Source organism: Morchella importuna (assembly GCF_003444635.1).
Source record: "Morchella importuna strain M04M26 chromosome Unknown Morimp01GS009, whole genome shotgun sequence".
NCBI lineage: Eukaryota > Fungi > Ascomycota > Pezizomycetes > Pezizales > Morchellaceae > Morchella > Morchella importuna.
The window spans coordinates 862,543-878,804 of NW_025763406.1; the positions used below are offsets into that span (position 1 = coordinate 862,543).

Consider the following 16,262-nt stretch of genomic DNA (forward strand, 5'->3'; position numbering starts at 1 on the left):
GGGACTAAAGCAATTGAAAAAAATCCTCCTAGATGGGAGTTATATGGGCGTTTGGCGCATGTATCTGGCTGCATGGAGACGGATGTACAAAACTTTCGGTGAATATTGATCGTTTAGGCGGCTTGCCTATAGCACAGATTATATGAACAGTCTGGATACACAGCTGAGGATTGAGTTTTTTAGTACAGTAATGCACGCCTGGCTACGGACAGGGTTTGGCGAGTCGTTGTAAGGGCTACGCCGTCGACGCACAGTCTGAATAACCTTTCCACTTCGTCTGGTAGCAAGGGTACAAAGCATTTGTTTCTCACCAACGGATAGTTAAGGCCAACAACAGGTACCAACTAACGCAATCAAGCCATTTAGTTATCTGAGATTCAAGTTGATTTGGATTCATCCCCTCTGAGTCTTAAGCCATATTAGGGGCATTTTGAGGTAACGACGAAACAGCTGGTCGAACGTCCAACAGGGATATTTGGGAAATAGTGGAGCATATGCCGATATCTAGTCGATTGATTGGCTGAAACCTGAATTTTTATCGTTGTTCTAGGTTTGTCACTGCTCCGAAATCGATTGTATCTATAGGTACAGTCTAGATGCCAAACAATGTTAGACCGAGTAGATATGTGACTCAAGTATATAGATAAATTCCTAAGAGAATAAGTATAGCAGTCAGGTCACTTACTCACAATTGCAAGGCATAATGATATTTTCCTTTTAGTTTTCTTGTTATGCCGATGTTGCGGGTACTCGCTGGTTGGCCGAGTATCGATGTCGCCATAGCATAGCATCCGTAATTGCAGTGTCTTACATTGTTGGTCGGTAGAGCCGGAGCATGGCATATGTCAACTCGTATATCAAGTACCTACATCGCAAGACCAGTCTCGTTACACTTGTATTTTCCTTTTGTCTGTGCTAGAGTATACGTATTGGTCCTACTAGATATCACCAGCTCAGGTCAGTGACTATGGTATGGTCATATTTGATGATACACACCTGCATATATAATAAGACCGGCGTGAATATTTCACCAAATGAATGACTGCATCGTCTGGGATTTGCACTTTAAAAAGCTTGTAGTTACTTCACTGGGACTGGTGCCCATTCGCTCGCTCCTGGGGATGCCAGGAAGTTAAAACTCTTCGATATCGGAACTCAAGTTTGGTGGATGGGAAATGACGCGGAGTAATGTGGAAGATAGGAAACAACTCTAGTGTTTTCAGGGTTGCGAGAAGAAGCACATGCCAATTGATATGATGACTCCCCGGGTGGCTGGACTTGACTCGGATTACATGTAGTTTCCGATTTTTCTTATTTTTATACGGATATTAATTAAACCTTAAGACCGCACTGCCACCAAGTAGTTAGTGCTCTAATCACACTCGACATTTGTAGGCTAGTTGGCTTCATATTTGCTTTTGCTCCTTTATCAACAATAGCTTCCTCGCGGTAAATTCGAGCTCAACGCAGCGAAAATCGACATTAAACACGATATTGCTGCAGTAATTGAGGGTTTGATATATCATGGAACACGATAAACATACAGAAGCTCCTTGGTCTCATCAGATAGGGTGCCCGAGAACGATGCTATAGAGCACATACACTTCCTCCATCGTACCATTGCCGCATGAGACACCTCATTACCATGGACCCAGAATCCCGATAGATACTTCGTGTTGGAGATAGACAGCATACTTTAGCGCTTTAAGCCTATGTTTATACATTATCCATAATTATATAACCTTATCTCAAGCAAAGAGAGAGATAAATGTACGTACATGTATGTATATGTCTCTATCATCATTTCTCGGGCTATCCGATACAGACGTGTACTAAATCTAGTGTATTGTAGTCCCAGCTACCGGGAAACATGCATTGAAGCATAAAAATCACTATAAACATAGGCGACCTGGATTCTGGAAACAATCATTGTGACCTGCCGATCTAGAATCGAGCATGTATATAGCATTTTCTGGTTTTAGGATCCGGCCTAGCTAGGAGCATGCATGTCATGTCCTTCTATGACTTTGCCTCGAGTGAGGCATATTGACCTCGTGGTATGGGGGCCTGTTTCATTCTCGTTGAGGGCATGCTTCAATCTCGTGATGTGCACCAGTGGTGCCTTACTCTGAGGTCCGTAACGTTCTTTAGAGTGTAGATATAGGTGACAAAGCTAAATTTATATAAATATATGCTGTAGTGGTATTATACGTAGCCACAGCCAACAGATTCTTAGGGTGAATAAGGTTCACCTTATCAATTTTTTCTACATAATTTTTTAGAATTACACCAGGCCGCTCAATTCCGTTTTCTGGTTATTTGTGCTGTGCTGAATACACTTTATAGTATTATATCTTATCCGTCAGCTCTAACCCTTGGGCTAAAGTATACTTTAATTGGGGCCAGCGAGCTCGAGTCTCGCAAAGCCCACTGGCTAATATAAGTCACATTAATGGAGGAGCACCTTTTAACTCCTAGATATGGATTCAGTGAGGCAAACATCGTGCTACTGCCTTCTGCTTTCTCGTGGTATATATTACAAGGTGTATTTGTGGGCACCTTGTCTTGATATTGTAAGCCAGGTAACCCTACACAGAGGCGTGCAGTCACTTTATTTTCTCCCCTACATGACCTTAGCGAGCTGAGATCTACTAATTAACTACATACTACCTATATCGATAAAGCCGCCTATAATTTATTTGAGAAAAAAAACAAAAAGGTCGCTTATTCGCAGCGAATGCACCTCTACGATCAATAACAATTGCATTTTGTGAGGCTGATATATCTTGGAAATTCGCGAATTAGGATCCTAGTATTGATCTAGAGCGAGGCGTATTATTATTTTCCTTATGTTTTCTTTCCCGGTATCTGTTCGCTCCGCTCCGCCTGTAGAGTAGGCCTTACCTGGGCCACTATCTGGTACTTCCCATATCAGCCTGTGTGTGCCTGGCGCCGTTCAGGCACGTTGCTCAAGGAAGGCCGGTGCACTATCACGAATCCAGTAGCTCACAACTGAACGTCGGGATAAGGTTGGGAATAGCTGGCGTACCAATCCTAATTCAGAAACTATCTATCGGCGCCCGGCCGGAAACGCCGTCTGGTCTAAAGCGCCAGCAAAGGCCGCGAGCGGGGGGTTGGATAGTAGGTTAATTGTGAATTCACGAATTAGCGAAATACTACATGCATGTAGTATACTGCCAAGACAAAACAAACACATTATTGCAACGTAGGAGTACGTACGGGTAGCTATGAGCAGGAGCATCAATATTCTTAGAGCAAAACATTCAATTGCAATTGATAACTTGAATCAAAACCGATCTCTCTTGGCAGCTTAGTATAACCGCGGCTAGAGGAGTGTTGCTTGACATCTTTTCGAATCCCTCCTGCTCCTTGCGGGCATCACGTCCCCAATCCCATGCAGCGACAGGGACCAACAATGGGTAATATTGATACATGATACCTATACGAGAAGATCATATCATGGGAACACAAAGTCTTCGCCTTTGGGTCACAGTAGATCGAAGAAGTAAGTCAAGCACAGCACAATCTGGCCGACTCTTTTTTCTACATAGGGCAGGTATGTACCAGCTATATATCCTCTTGCATGGGGAGATGCTGCTGCTGCTGCTGGCCGTCAAATCGCCCTGTTGCCACTCTGAAAGTTGTTTACTGCCGTCGCACAGTGAATCTAATATTCCTAATGCATTTTTCGGCTTGCTGTTTGTCTCAGTTTCTCGGGAGCCTGAGAGGTTTCGGGGGAGACAAACATCGTGTCTTTGTTAAACAGGAAGCTTGTGTTACCATGCCCTGTTAGTATTTGTGAAAGGTCAGGACCATATTCAAGAAAGGCCCGATCTAAGAGGTACTTCTGGTTATATCATGGGTGATGGGCACTTGATCTCAATCTAGAGTAATTTAGTTTTGTGAGTGTTTGACCCAATATCCCTAGTTTAGGTGTGACTCGCACCCTAGTTACGGCACCACTAGTAAATAAGGTAATCGTACAACAACACGTATTTTGAATAGAATTGCTCCAGCAGTAGAAACTATGAGTCCAAGGCTGAGAATTCTAGCCTGCACCGATTCAAGTCCATGCAGACCACATATGTACATATGTAGCTATAGCGGCACACACACACACCTTTTGTAAAACTTGTACTCCCAGGTCAAATAAACTCACTATGCAGCGCGCCGTGACCCATGTAAGGAAAAAGAACTAAGTAAATGAACCCCCACCCGTCTTTGACTTATTCTCGCTTCTCTTTCCCTTCATCTTTCGATTCTCAACTCCCCACTCTCGTTAACCTCTCTAGATCTGATGAGACAAAGCTGAGATATCATCTAGCATTTGATTGTCCATCCTCGACAAACTATCTGATATCAACTTTCCTTTACTGCTCCCAGAGCAGAAGGGAAATAAGATAGATAGAGCTGCTCCGTCTTTTCACCCCACTATCCTTTCATCATCACTCTGTCCTTCCTCCTTTGACTCAATTCCCCGCTACAAAGATCTCACAGATATTTCACCCACGAGTTGGCTTATCGGGAATTCTTTCTTTTATAGCATAATCCTTGTTAGACCTTCACCCATCACTCGTTTTTCCAAAAAGCTCTCTCTTTACATCTCAATCGACAACACTCACTTAATATAAACTTGCACTTAAAGAAGGTCCTCTTGGGCCTCCATCTGCACAATGGGTTTGAAGGACTACTTTCGTGCCAAACCACCAGTCGTGGCTTCTGCAGACCCTCCTGCTGTTCGTCAACAGCCTTTAGATGATTTGGAGCTCCGGCCACCGTTCATGCCAGGCTCTGGGTCTGGGTCCACCTCTGGGGTGGGGTCTTCTAGGTCTTCAGCATTCATGATTGACGATATAAAGCATGAAGTTATGGTGAACTATCTACACCAACAACAGTGCAGCAATCTCTGGATCAACCCCAATGCTGCCCCTGGTGAGAGCGGCGGTGATGAGGGGGTATTGCTAAGGAAAAGCAAAGGCCATTATATAGCTTGTCCTGTGTCTTTGAGCAATAGCCTGTTTACAGAGGCTTGTGTAGCACTAAACGTCCATGTTAGTTCTTCCCTTCCTTTATTTTCAACAAGTATATATTCACTTACTAACAACTTTAATTTATTCTTATCTTTAGGTTGCTATGACCGTTAGTTCTCGAGTTATCAAAACATTTTTACAGTGGTCTCCAGACGCTGTAGATGTCCCGCTTATGAACGGTCTACGCATTCAAATCATCCCTACAATTTCTGATCTTCCACGTGCAAGAAAGTACCAATTCGCTGCCTTCATTGCTAAGGATTCGCTCTTGGTGGTTTGGGACGATGACCCGCTCAACATTATTACCAGAGCCAAATTCATTGAAAATGAGCTCATGGCCTTAGTATGGAAAACCCCTGAAGCGCTAGAAGAGGAAGCAGCAAAGGAAGAGAGACAGTTGGGTGTACAAATTGAAGAGATCATTGATGAGGAATCCGGACAAGTATCTGGATACCGCGAAAGAAGGCCCACAAATCTTTTGAATACCATCTTGGTTGCTTTTACTTTGGCCCTTGTCATCACAACATTGGGTGCTGGGTATAGACAGATAGGCATAGAGGTTGCGGTCGATGGTAACATGCTGAGACTTGCATTTATTGCTTTGTCACCCATTCAGGTTTTCTTCACATTGGTAGCTCATCTTCCCTTTCAGTCCCATTCGGTGGAATTGAACTTTGCTGATTCGTGGAAATAAAAAGTTTTTCGCTCAAGTAATCGTCGGTTGTCTTGCCCAGTGTTTTGGTCCTGTTTCCCAGTTAACAGAGAACTCCAAATATTATTCGGCAAACCCTCCACAACGCATCAGAACCGGAGTCCTTCCACACATAACCATCCAGTGCCCCGTATACAAAGAGGGTCTTCAAGGTGTTATTGCGCCTACAATAAAATCTATCAAGCAGGCAATTAGCACTTATGAGCTCCAAGGAGGCACGGCAAATATTTTTATCAATGACGACGGCCTTCAGCTGTTCAAAGAAGAGGAAGAGCACTTACGAAAGGAGCGCATAGACTTCTATGCTGATCACAATATTGGCTGGGTCGCAAGGCCAGGCCACGGCAAGGATGGCTTTGTCAGGAAAGGAAAATTCAAGAAGGTATGTCTGAGGTTTCCTGACGTCGAAATAAAGTGTTTTGTCTTGAAGCCACTCCTGCGCGGTGGTCTTTGCTTCGTTTCCATTGTAAATTCTAGACCACTCTCGTCCTATCATAATTTTTGTAGATGTCTTAGCGCACCACCCTATTTTCTTTTTTTTAGTCACTTAATAGGCTGAATTTCTTGGCAACGCATGTCGATCAATTAGCTGACTCAGCTAACTCTACTAAAGGCCTCCAACATGAACTTCGGTCTTATGATTTCTTGTAAGGTCGAGGAAAAGCTCGAGTTAATTGAACGTGATGTTGAATGGAATCAGGCCAAAGAAGCCCAAGCTTATGAAGAATGCTTAAAGGAGGTCCTTGATGAGCATGGACGTGCCTGGGCTGATGGGAATATCCGTGTCGGCGACTATATTTTGCTCAGTGAGTACACCCTATATATATAATTTGTTATTTAGATTTAACTAATAAACGATATCTCAGTCGACTCTGATACACGTATTCCTTCGGACTGTCTTCTAGATGCCGCCTCTGAAATGGAGCACTCGCCTGAAGTCGGCATTATGCAGTACTCGTCTGGCGTTATGCAAGTTGTTCATAACTACTTTGAAAATGGCATCACATTCTTTACGAACCTTATCTACACTGCCATCCGTTATACAGTTGCCAACGGGGATGTTGCGCCCTTTGTCGGCCATAATGCGATTTTAAGATGGTCAGCCATTCAACAGGTTTCCTACCAAGATGAAGATGGCTACGATAAATTCTGGTCAGAATCCCACGTTTCGGAAGATTTTGACATGTCTCTACGTCTTCAGTGCTGTGGATACACCATCCGTCTCGCGGCTTATACTGGCGAGGGTTTCAAAGAAGGCGTATCACTTACTGTGTATGATGAGCTAGCCCGTTGGGAAAAATATGCGTACGGATGCAACGAACTTCTTTTCCACCCGATAAGATTCTGGCCTATTCGGGGACCTTTCACCCCATTGTTCCGCAGATTTCTATTTTCGAATATCCGGATGACTTCCAAGATCACCATCATCTCGTACATTGGCACATATTATGCTATTGGTGCTGCCTGGATCATGACTACTGCAAATTATTTTGCAATCGGATGGTTTAACGGGTATCTCGACAAGTACTATATTGACTCATGGAAGGTGTGGTTTTCAATTGTGATTGTCTTTAACCTCCTCGGAAATGTTGCGTTGGCTATTATGAGGTATCGCATTGGGGAAAGAACCTTCTTTTATGCTCGTAAGTGAGATGTATTTCGTTTGAAATTTTTAAAATTGTTACTAACCAAAGTCTTAGTCTTTGAGAACTTCAAATGGGTTTTCCTCCTTGGAATCTTCCTTGGTGGCCTCTCTCTGCATGTTTCCCAGGCATTATTAGCCCACATGTTCGAAATCAACATGACATGGGGCGCTACAGCCAAGGAAATCGAGTTCTCAAATTTTTTCATCGAGGTTCCTAAGGTACTTAGGCGTTTCAAATTCTCATTTGCCTTCTCGATGTTTGCAATTATTGGCATGATCGTTTTGGCCACTAGCGACTTTGTACCTCACGACTGGAGAATCAAAGATTTCGTCGCGATATTACCAATGGCCACGGTTGCTGGAAGTCATATGTTACTGCCGATCGTTTTGAATCCGGCACTAATGACATTCCAATGGTAGCCTTTTCATTACCTTTATGGGATTCATGTGATATGATAATGTTCATGGTGACGTGGGTGCAGTTTTATATATTGTCTGGGGGGAAACGGTCCTAAACTTACATACTTATATATCCAACCTTTTTCTTTCATACAATAATTCTCAGAGCACCCTTTTCCTTAATTTCTCTTTACCTCTAATTAAAAATAGAAACACACGGCAAGATTTTAAAGGATTGTTATGGCTTTTACATATTCTAATTTTCTTTCTTAACTTGGAGCACTCTTTTTTTGCCTTTGGCGTCGTACTAATTTCATTTGTTGCTTTGTCCTATCAAGATTCACGACACATATATACAGTAGGATGCTAGCAAAACCTTTCTCTTTGTCCTGGGGTTTCTTATTCCACGGCTTGGTGTATCTGAACTCGAAAAGAATAATGTTTACAGCCAGAAATCAACCGAAATTCGCAATATTATATGCTTGTCAAGCCTAAGTCTGGTTAGGATCAAGATTCTGATATCTTTTTATGATGACGTCTGTTTCACGAGAACTTGACTGCTGTATTGAAATATTCCATGGTCCTATTGTCTGCGCGGACGGTGGGGGTCTGAAATATATTGCCAAGAGTTGAAGATCTAATAGTAGCATTCCCCCGCGGCCCCGTCTAAGTAGATAAAGGGATTTTACAGGACCAGTACATACATCTAGCTAATAAGAATAACGATAGAACCCAAACCCTCTTCAGTATTCTGGGACTTTGGTTTCACTTCAAGGCCTTGAGGAGGTATATCATTTCACTGCATGCAGCTGCTAAAGTATATAGGTTGAGAGGGCTATCTCAACGGATACTTACGTAAATAAAGTCTTCCAAACTATCAACGGCAAATAACTATATTGAAATAGCAACCGTATGTCTAACATCATTCTAAATAATGTTATTAATATTTCTTTGGTTTATGTACTAAAACACCTGCATCTTAGAGGTGTTTCCGATGGAACACCCCGCCCAGAAGGAACGATAAAATATAGGGCGAGTTGTAAACTTAAATAATAACAATCATTTGATGATGTCAATCTACAAAGAAACACTACAAACAGCTCATTCCATACCCGATATTTCAAACTCAGAATAGACCGACTTTCGAGATTTTTTTTTTTTGTTTAATTCATTAATTGCATGCAACCTTACAGTTATGGCAATAGCCCCTGAACTACCCACTCTCTTCCGCCTCCTCTCACGTTTGTTTGGCATCTAATAAGTATATAATTATAACCTACATATGCAATGTGCTTTTATAATCTTCTGATTGGTCCATTGAGAGACGTTTTTGTTTCACTTGAAACATGTTGTGTTGGATATTAACATAGGGTATTGTGCTGAGTGGTGTTAGAGTGTTAATAGGGTTTCTACTGGTTCTGGGAATCGATAGTGGTTCGATTTTAGCGGTTTGGTAGCTGTTAAAGGGATATACCTGTAGTTTTAACTGGAGAAATTGTCTGACTTATCCGTTGATATATGGGGATAATATATCAGAAAAGCCACATATTGACCAGATCAGATCTAGATATAGTGATGGACTTTGCCTGCCAGGCAAATAGACAAATAAGCCGCAAAGCGGCTTGCCTGTATATTGGACTGATTGATATACATATAGTACCGGCCGAAGGCCGGAAACTACTTGTAGGAAATATATAACGATGCATCATCTTTCAACGTTCCCATCCGTACTCCAGTTCTCTCCTTTCTTCTTCCGCGTTCTCGTCTTGCCCGTTTCTCTGACTTTCGAGATTACATGTAGATACTAACATCCAATGATCAAGCCTAGTGCATCAGATCAAGACACCTATTTTTTCTTGAGGGAAGCCTATACCATAATTAATCAGATGTCCAATAATAGACCATTTTCTGGTAGGGCCAATCGGATAGCCACATGAAACTAATCTTAAATTCAACGGCCGAGTCCCCGCACCATAGGTCTGCACGACGTATGTGAGGATTATCCAGAAGGGCCGGCCTGTAGAGAGATATACCTTGCGCAAATCTCTTCGTTCTAGAACAATATATGATCTTCCGCTCTCATGTACAGAACGGCTGGTCTGTCGATCTGTTCCAATTATGCAATGTATGTACTCCGAGGAGGCTTTGCCTACTTACCGCCTTCAACTATGCAGGTATGTAGCGCCCGATCTTTCTGTATGATATTTCCGATATTGCCTTATTTTACTCGTATGTTTTCGCATCTTATGCAGGTCAACAGCGATAACTGTGTTGGTATATACGCAACCAAAATTGAGTCGTATTCCATATATGCAGAAGATTAATAGGCCATAGGGGAAATGATTAATACAAACCTATGTTTGTATACTAGATTCCCGCTATAAGGGGAAATAATCGAATCCCTGGATCAGTAGAGGGGAACTTATGTCACCGAGTGAGATTTGATGATCATCCCCAACGGAATCCCTGGCTGAGTACATCGTATAAACACAAACATACCTAATACAAATAGAAAATAGTATAAATAAGCTCTTTTCTTAACTATAATAATTTTCTAGGTATAGTGGTAGTTACATAATATTACGATAAGACCTGCTTCCCGCTACTTACCAACGAACTCCTTTACTATATTCTCTACTTTCCTACGCGCCAAAAAGTCTACTAAACACATATAAGAAATCTGTTACTCTCTAGGACGTGTTTGGGAGCGTTGGGAGCGTTGAGAGCTTTGGGTTAGCTGCACGTTGATGTCTTCTTATTACTTTCGGTGGTAAGCTTCTCTTGTATTTGTATTATTTAGACTGATGCAAAGCTAGAAGACTTTATATTAGTGTAGTTCAGACCCAAGAAACCTGAAACTTTCTTTTGTTAAACCCTCAAACTATTAATTCTGATGGCCAGATGGCTCGGGTTGAGTAAGCCAGAAGATTTTCATCTGCGGGTCCATTTCAAGTAACCTATCCTCGCACTCGTCCCGGCCCCACTCGATGCTCATTCCCCATTCAATCTCCCATTTCATTCTCATAAAAATTGCCCCTTCAATCGAATCGAAAGTAATTGAAGCCGAGCTCTTCAATCCACCACCGTTGAAGTAAAGCTTCTGATTCTGAACGGTAAATGAGTGCCCATCGTCGTCCTGTGCGGTTGATTTAACGAAAGAGTGGAGTTTATTGATGGAATTGACTGCGTCGGGCAAGCACGTTAGAATCAGAACCCTGGACTCACGATCATATGCTGGTGGTTGGACAGTTAATCCTAGCACACCATGACATCTTAGACCGTCAACCACGAGGCTGCCGGGGTATTCTTGAACCCACTTGAAAAAGCTAGCAGCAGATTCTGGGTTGCAGAAGGTAATTAGGGCTTGCTTGAAACTATTGCTTTTCTCGGCGTCGATAATACGTATATCATCGATTTTACCGCCTCGGACAAAAGTGGCAACCATAGCTGTTGTGATTTCGATTGGCAAGCGAGTCAATTTCACAACCCTCGCGCAGTCGTATTCGTTGACTACAACAACCTTCTTTTTTTTAAGCAGCTCAGGTGGGGTTGGGACATCGTTCCAAAATCCCGGCGAACGATCAAGACCGGTGATCCAGACAGCGGAATTGCTTTCTGCGGTTACACCGAGCCCCCAAGTACCAAGATTTTTGGCAGGGTCTTTAGACACTTTTGTCGGCTGATGGCCGTTATTGGTGCTGTATTTTTGGGTGTGAACCTTTTGATTATTGCTGCGCTTTTCGTTTACGTGAGTGCTTTGGTGTCTTTCAGAACTGTCGTCTGAATCTGTCGACTCTAAGTTGTGACAATAAGAGTCATGGGCGGAACTAGAGCAATCTTCTTCCTGGTTTGGTTGTGCGTATTGCTGACTGGTGCGATTGTTTCGAATGCTAATCCTGGATCGAAGTTTTGTATTATTCATGGAATTACAATATCTGTTTTTTCGGCGGAAGAATCAGCCATTGGGACGAAGATCAAAAGAGCCATTTTGTTATCAAATACAGGGAAAACCTATATATCTAATAATATCCGAGTTATATCTAAAATAAAGGGAGGGGTAGACCAGCGAAAATTTACAGACAGATAACACGGAAAGGCGAAAATTAAACTCACTCATTATCTCTCATACCCATTCTCGATGACTGAAACCTCTCAACATTACAATCAACTGCCTCACTTGATAGATCAGACATAGCCTGGGCGCTCTTCCTACTCCGGGAAGTTCCTTCACATGCACCGCCAGTAGAATTCTTGAGCTTGATCCATTCCCGAAGGTTGTCCCCGAGTAGGTTTTCTATCTCAGAGGGGTTGTGATTATAAATGGTGATTAATTTCTCGACGAATCTCCAGACAGAGATTCGGATCTCCTGGATGCTCTTGTTTGTCTTTTCCTCCCTCATCAAAGCTTTCGACAGCCGCGAATTAAGGATATTCTCGGCTTGGAAGCGTTCTTTTTCAGCTGTCTGGGACTCCCCAAGTCTCTCTTTATACCAGTTTGCACTTAACTGCAATTCATGATTCGAGTCTTTCAAAGCACGGTTTTTTGCGCTCAAGAGTTTAATTTGATCGATGCTGTCAGAATTAGCCTGCTCGAGAATTTTGATCTTATTTCCCAGTGGAGAACTTTCTTCTTGAAGAGAGATAAGACTTTGGGCAGTGGATGTAGCATTCAAGACGAGTGTTGTGAGGGATTCTTGAGTTCGGATGTCCCCAGTAGCGGTGCATCTGCGGAGGCAGTCTGTGAGACTATCGATAGGGTCGGTTGTACTCTCCCCAGGCGTAGTCTGGCTAACAGGCGAACAGCTACGATTGTTCGGCGGACTCATGGCTAGTTTGAAATCTGTATGAGACAGAGGATTAGGATGGTGATGAGATGGAGAAAGATGGTGGGGCATAAATGATGAGGTAGCATAAATGGTGGTGGGGAATGGAAGGGGGTGGGCGTGAAGAGCGTGAAGAAATTGATGGGTTGAAATGGTAAGGTGATGAAGGGACGTCATAGACAGGTTTACAAAGAGTGACGAGTCTCTCGTATATATACGGGAAATTTTCCTTAAATTCTTTTGCTACCCCAACTGATTCGAAATTGAAATTTGAAATACCACTAGGCTTAATTTTCTCTTTAAAGAGTGAAGGTTTCATTCATAAATTCGTTCAGTGTGTTAACCAGATTTAAACCAAAAAAATATCTCAACTACACTCAGCTGACATCTCAAAATTCAGCGTAAAGAGGCAAATCCCTCGAACTTCTCCCTACAGATATACCAATCTTTCTTTCAGTTGGCAGTATCCAGTTTTGTCTCTCTGTATCCCACCAACTCAATTCTTTTCGTGTAACTCCAAAGGTGATTTTCTTGCTCTCACCAGCTCCCAATGCAACTTTTTCAAAACCTCTCAACGCTTTTACTGGTGCTCCTTCAACACTATTCGGGAGAGAAACATACAACTGTGCAACTTCTTTGCCATCAAGCTTCCCGGTGTTTTTAACCGTGACCTCTACTTCAACAATCACATCCCAAAGCGAAGGGTTACCTCCTTCTCCACCACCGGCGGGTGATGGCTGGCGGGCTGTATGATAATCGCGTGGGTAAGGATAATCACCATCATGGCGCACTTCATCGGCTGATTCCAGATATGGATAGATGTATTTTTTGACACGGTTGAATCCTTTAGGATATAGAGTTTCAGAGATTGGCGGGAGCTTGTTATCGTAAGCCGGTGGATCAAGTCCATCAGGACGACGAGCCGGGAGAGCAGTCTTTGGTGCCTTTGCTGTAAGTTTGAGATCTGAGAACTCAAACGAAGTGTAGGAAAGACCGAAGCCAAACTCATAGCGTGGGTTAATATCATTTTTGTCGAAGTATCGATAATCAACCAAGAGTCCCTCGGAGAAATTTTGTTGTGGCCTAATAGAATTAGGGATATACATGATACCAGCAGTTGGGCCGTAGTCTTTCAAGCTCTTTCCAACTGTGTAAGGAAGCTTTCCGCTGGGGTTCTCGTCGCCAAACAGAACATCAACAAGGGCATTTCCACTCTCTTGACCAGGTAGCTGCGCCATGATAATGGCCTTTACAGCTGGCTTATCCGCCCAGTTTTCAACAATAACCGGGCCAACAGAATGGATAACCACGATAACGGGCCCACCACAACTCTCAGCGACTGTCTTGACAAGCTCATCACCTCCCTTTTGAGCGTATAAATCATTCCGGTCACCAGCAACGCCAAGGTCGGAGATAAACCCCTCGCCGGCATCTGCATTGGCAAAGACCAGGCACAGATCCTGTTCCTTAGCCGATTTGCGGATTTTCTTCAACGAATAGTTGTCCAAAATGCTTGATATCTCGGGTATATCATCTTTAGAAGTGTTGAAAGCCTTCAAAAGAGCTGATAATGGATCGACAAGATATGGGAACTCAACGGCGCCTGAACCCCATCCAGATGCCAAAGTACCTTGGTTACAGCCGCGATCTTTGCAAACGTTCGCTCCTTTTCCGGGGCCTGCATCCTCGCCGTAGATACCCACCCTCTTTCCACCCCATGAGCCTCTGACAAGGGGAAGTACGGAATCTTCATTCTTCACAAGGACCGTAGCCTCGGCGGCAATCTTCCGAGCAACTTTGTGATGATCACTCGAGACATCTATAAATTTGTTGACGACCCCAGTTTCTCCCTCTCCGGAACCAAAATGTAGCAGTCCCTCTTCTTCATCTGTCCAGCTGGAGAAGTTGGGTCCTTCGGGAGAAAACTTGCTTTCGTCATCTTGTCCCATCTGGTACCACGTAGCGACAATTCTTGTGGCCATGTCATTGAGCCTTTCGATAGGAATTGAGGAATTAAGGACGCTACGTGTAAGAGTAGGACCCATAAGTGAGTTGCCGTCAGCCCAGACCATTCCGTCTCCAGGCATCGTCATGTCAAGTCCTGCAAGGACCGAATCAACGCCGGAGCGTTGTGCAAGCCAGTCTGATTGAACAAAGCCTTGAAAGCCGAGCTCATCTTTAAGGAGCCCATTCAAAATCTTACTATTACCACAAGAGTAGGTATTGTTGGTCATCTGGTATGAGCACATAATGGATCCAACGCCTGCTCTGACGGAATCGGCGAATGGCCAGAGATACATCTCATGCATGGTCCTATCGTCAATATTACTGCTGATAGCGTACGGCATTCCCCACTCGTGGACTTGTCTAAAATGCTCTTGTTCGTTCGCTTCAACATTGATATACACGTCAGCACAAGCTCTCCCCTTGTCAATGAGAAAGGGGTATACCAATAAAATGTTTTGCAGTGGCGATAACACCCTGCCCTTGTATGCCCTTAATAGTGGCAGCTGCGGCGGCACCTTGAAGATAAGGATCTGATCCAAACCCTTCCCAATTCCTTCCACCAGCTGGCATTCGTCCTAGAGGGCCCATTGCGGGGCCGAGGATAATATGAATTCCCTTGAGGCGAGCTTCAAGACCATGAAGCTCCCCACGTTTCTCCCTATTTTAAAGTTATTAGTATAACCTCAGTATTTAACTTCTCAAGAATAATAACTACTAACATCAGCTCCTTATTCCATGTTGCTCCTACAGTCAAACCAGCAGGCCATGCTGTAGCATGATCGGCGAATCTAAGTCCCAGAGGGCCATCTTGAAGGCAAAGAGAAGGGAATAGGCCAGGGACGGACCCAGTGTTACCTAGGTCACAAATTAGCATCGTTCTCAGATCCAGTAGTATTATCAAAAAAATTATAAATTGTAAACCTTACCGACACACATTTCCTGCGCCCACCCAGTACCAGTGGTGATGTTAACCTTCTCAACCAGACTCATCTGACATACTAGCTTTGCAGCTTTTTTATATGACCCCTCCCAGTTTTTTACAGTTCCTCCCTTAGCTAATTAAAATATTAGCAGTTTCATTCAGAATAATTTTAAACGAGGAAAACTTACGGCTTGGATACCAGCCCTCGCTTTCCCACTTTTCCGGCCCAAAGTATGTTGTATATACCACTCCCGAGGCTGCCAAAACCGAAACTAGCACAACTACACCTGCCACTGTCCCCAAACAAATTCGCTTCAAGGTGATTTTACCATTCTTGTATTTTTTAAATCCGGATGCGTCTGCAGCAGATGATTTGTACCATTTTGGTTCTTTTCCATACTCAGGATAGCTAGAGTCGATTGATTGGTAAGAATCGATTGAAGCTCTTGATGTGTCGTTGGCGAAAGCCTTTGATTTTGCTAATAGTTCCTCACGATCTGAGAACGAACGGCGGATTTTCGACCCCATTTTTTCTGACATCTTGCTCAAAGGAAAAGTAGGAGAACAATTCCAAACAGAAGCTGGATGGTTGGGGAAATATATTCTTGAAAGACCTAGCAGCCTTAATCAGGCGTGACGGGACCAAGACACGGCAAAAGGGTTGTCGGGCCGCAACCCCGCTGCAGGGTGTCTTCTTTGGTGG

General features: G+C 43.4%; 4 protein-coding genes across 4 annotated transcripts; 2 read left to right on the forward strand and 2 right to left on the reverse strand.

Moving 5' to 3' along the window:
• Window positions 1-4,694: 4,694 nt before the first annotated feature.
• LAJ45_04006 (uncharacterized protein) lies at window positions 4,695-7,864 on the forward strand (the record flags this gene model as incomplete). The annotated part of the gene is made up of 7 exons (XM_046113588.1): window positions 4,695-5,072; window positions 5,149-5,682; window positions 5,750-6,145; window positions 6,377-6,569; window positions 6,630-7,406; window positions 7,464-7,627; window positions 7,829-7,864. The coding sequence occupies 7 exons, from the start codon at window positions 4,695-4,697 to the stop codon at window positions 7,862-7,864; spliced, it is 2,478 nt and encodes an 825-aa protein (XP_045973317.1).
• Window positions 7,865-10,691: 2,827 nt separating this feature from the next.
• LAJ45_04007 (uncharacterized protein) lies at window positions 10,692-12,207 on the reverse strand (the record flags this gene model as incomplete). The annotated part of the gene is made up of 2 exons (XM_046113589.1): window positions 10,692-11,742; window positions 11,921-12,207. The coding sequence occupies 2 exons, from the start codon at window positions 12,205-12,207 to the stop codon at window positions 10,692-10,694; spliced, it is 1,338 nt and encodes a 445-aa protein (XP_045973318.1).
• Window positions 12,208-12,321: 114 nt separating this feature from the next.
• LAJ45_04008 (uncharacterized protein) lies at window positions 12,322-12,655 on the forward strand (the record flags this gene model as incomplete). Its single annotated transcript, XM_046113590.1, has 2 exons — window positions 12,322-12,564; window positions 12,611-12,655. The coding sequence occupies 2 exons, from the start codon at window positions 12,322-12,324 to the stop codon at window positions 12,653-12,655; spliced, it is 288 nt and encodes a 95-aa protein (XP_045973319.1).
• A 364-nt stretch (window positions 12,656-13,019) lies between these two features.
• LAJ45_04009 (uncharacterized protein) lies at window positions 13,020-16,099 on the reverse strand (the record flags this gene model as incomplete). The annotated part of the gene is made up of 5 exons (XM_046113591.1): window positions 13,020-15,019; window positions 15,081-15,295; window positions 15,357-15,492; window positions 15,564-15,692; window positions 15,748-16,099. 5 exons carry the CDS (start codon window positions 16,097-16,099, stop codon window positions 13,020-13,022), a joined length of 2,832 nt encoding a protein of 943 aa, XP_045973320.1.
• Window positions 16,100-16,262: the final 163 nt, after the last annotated feature.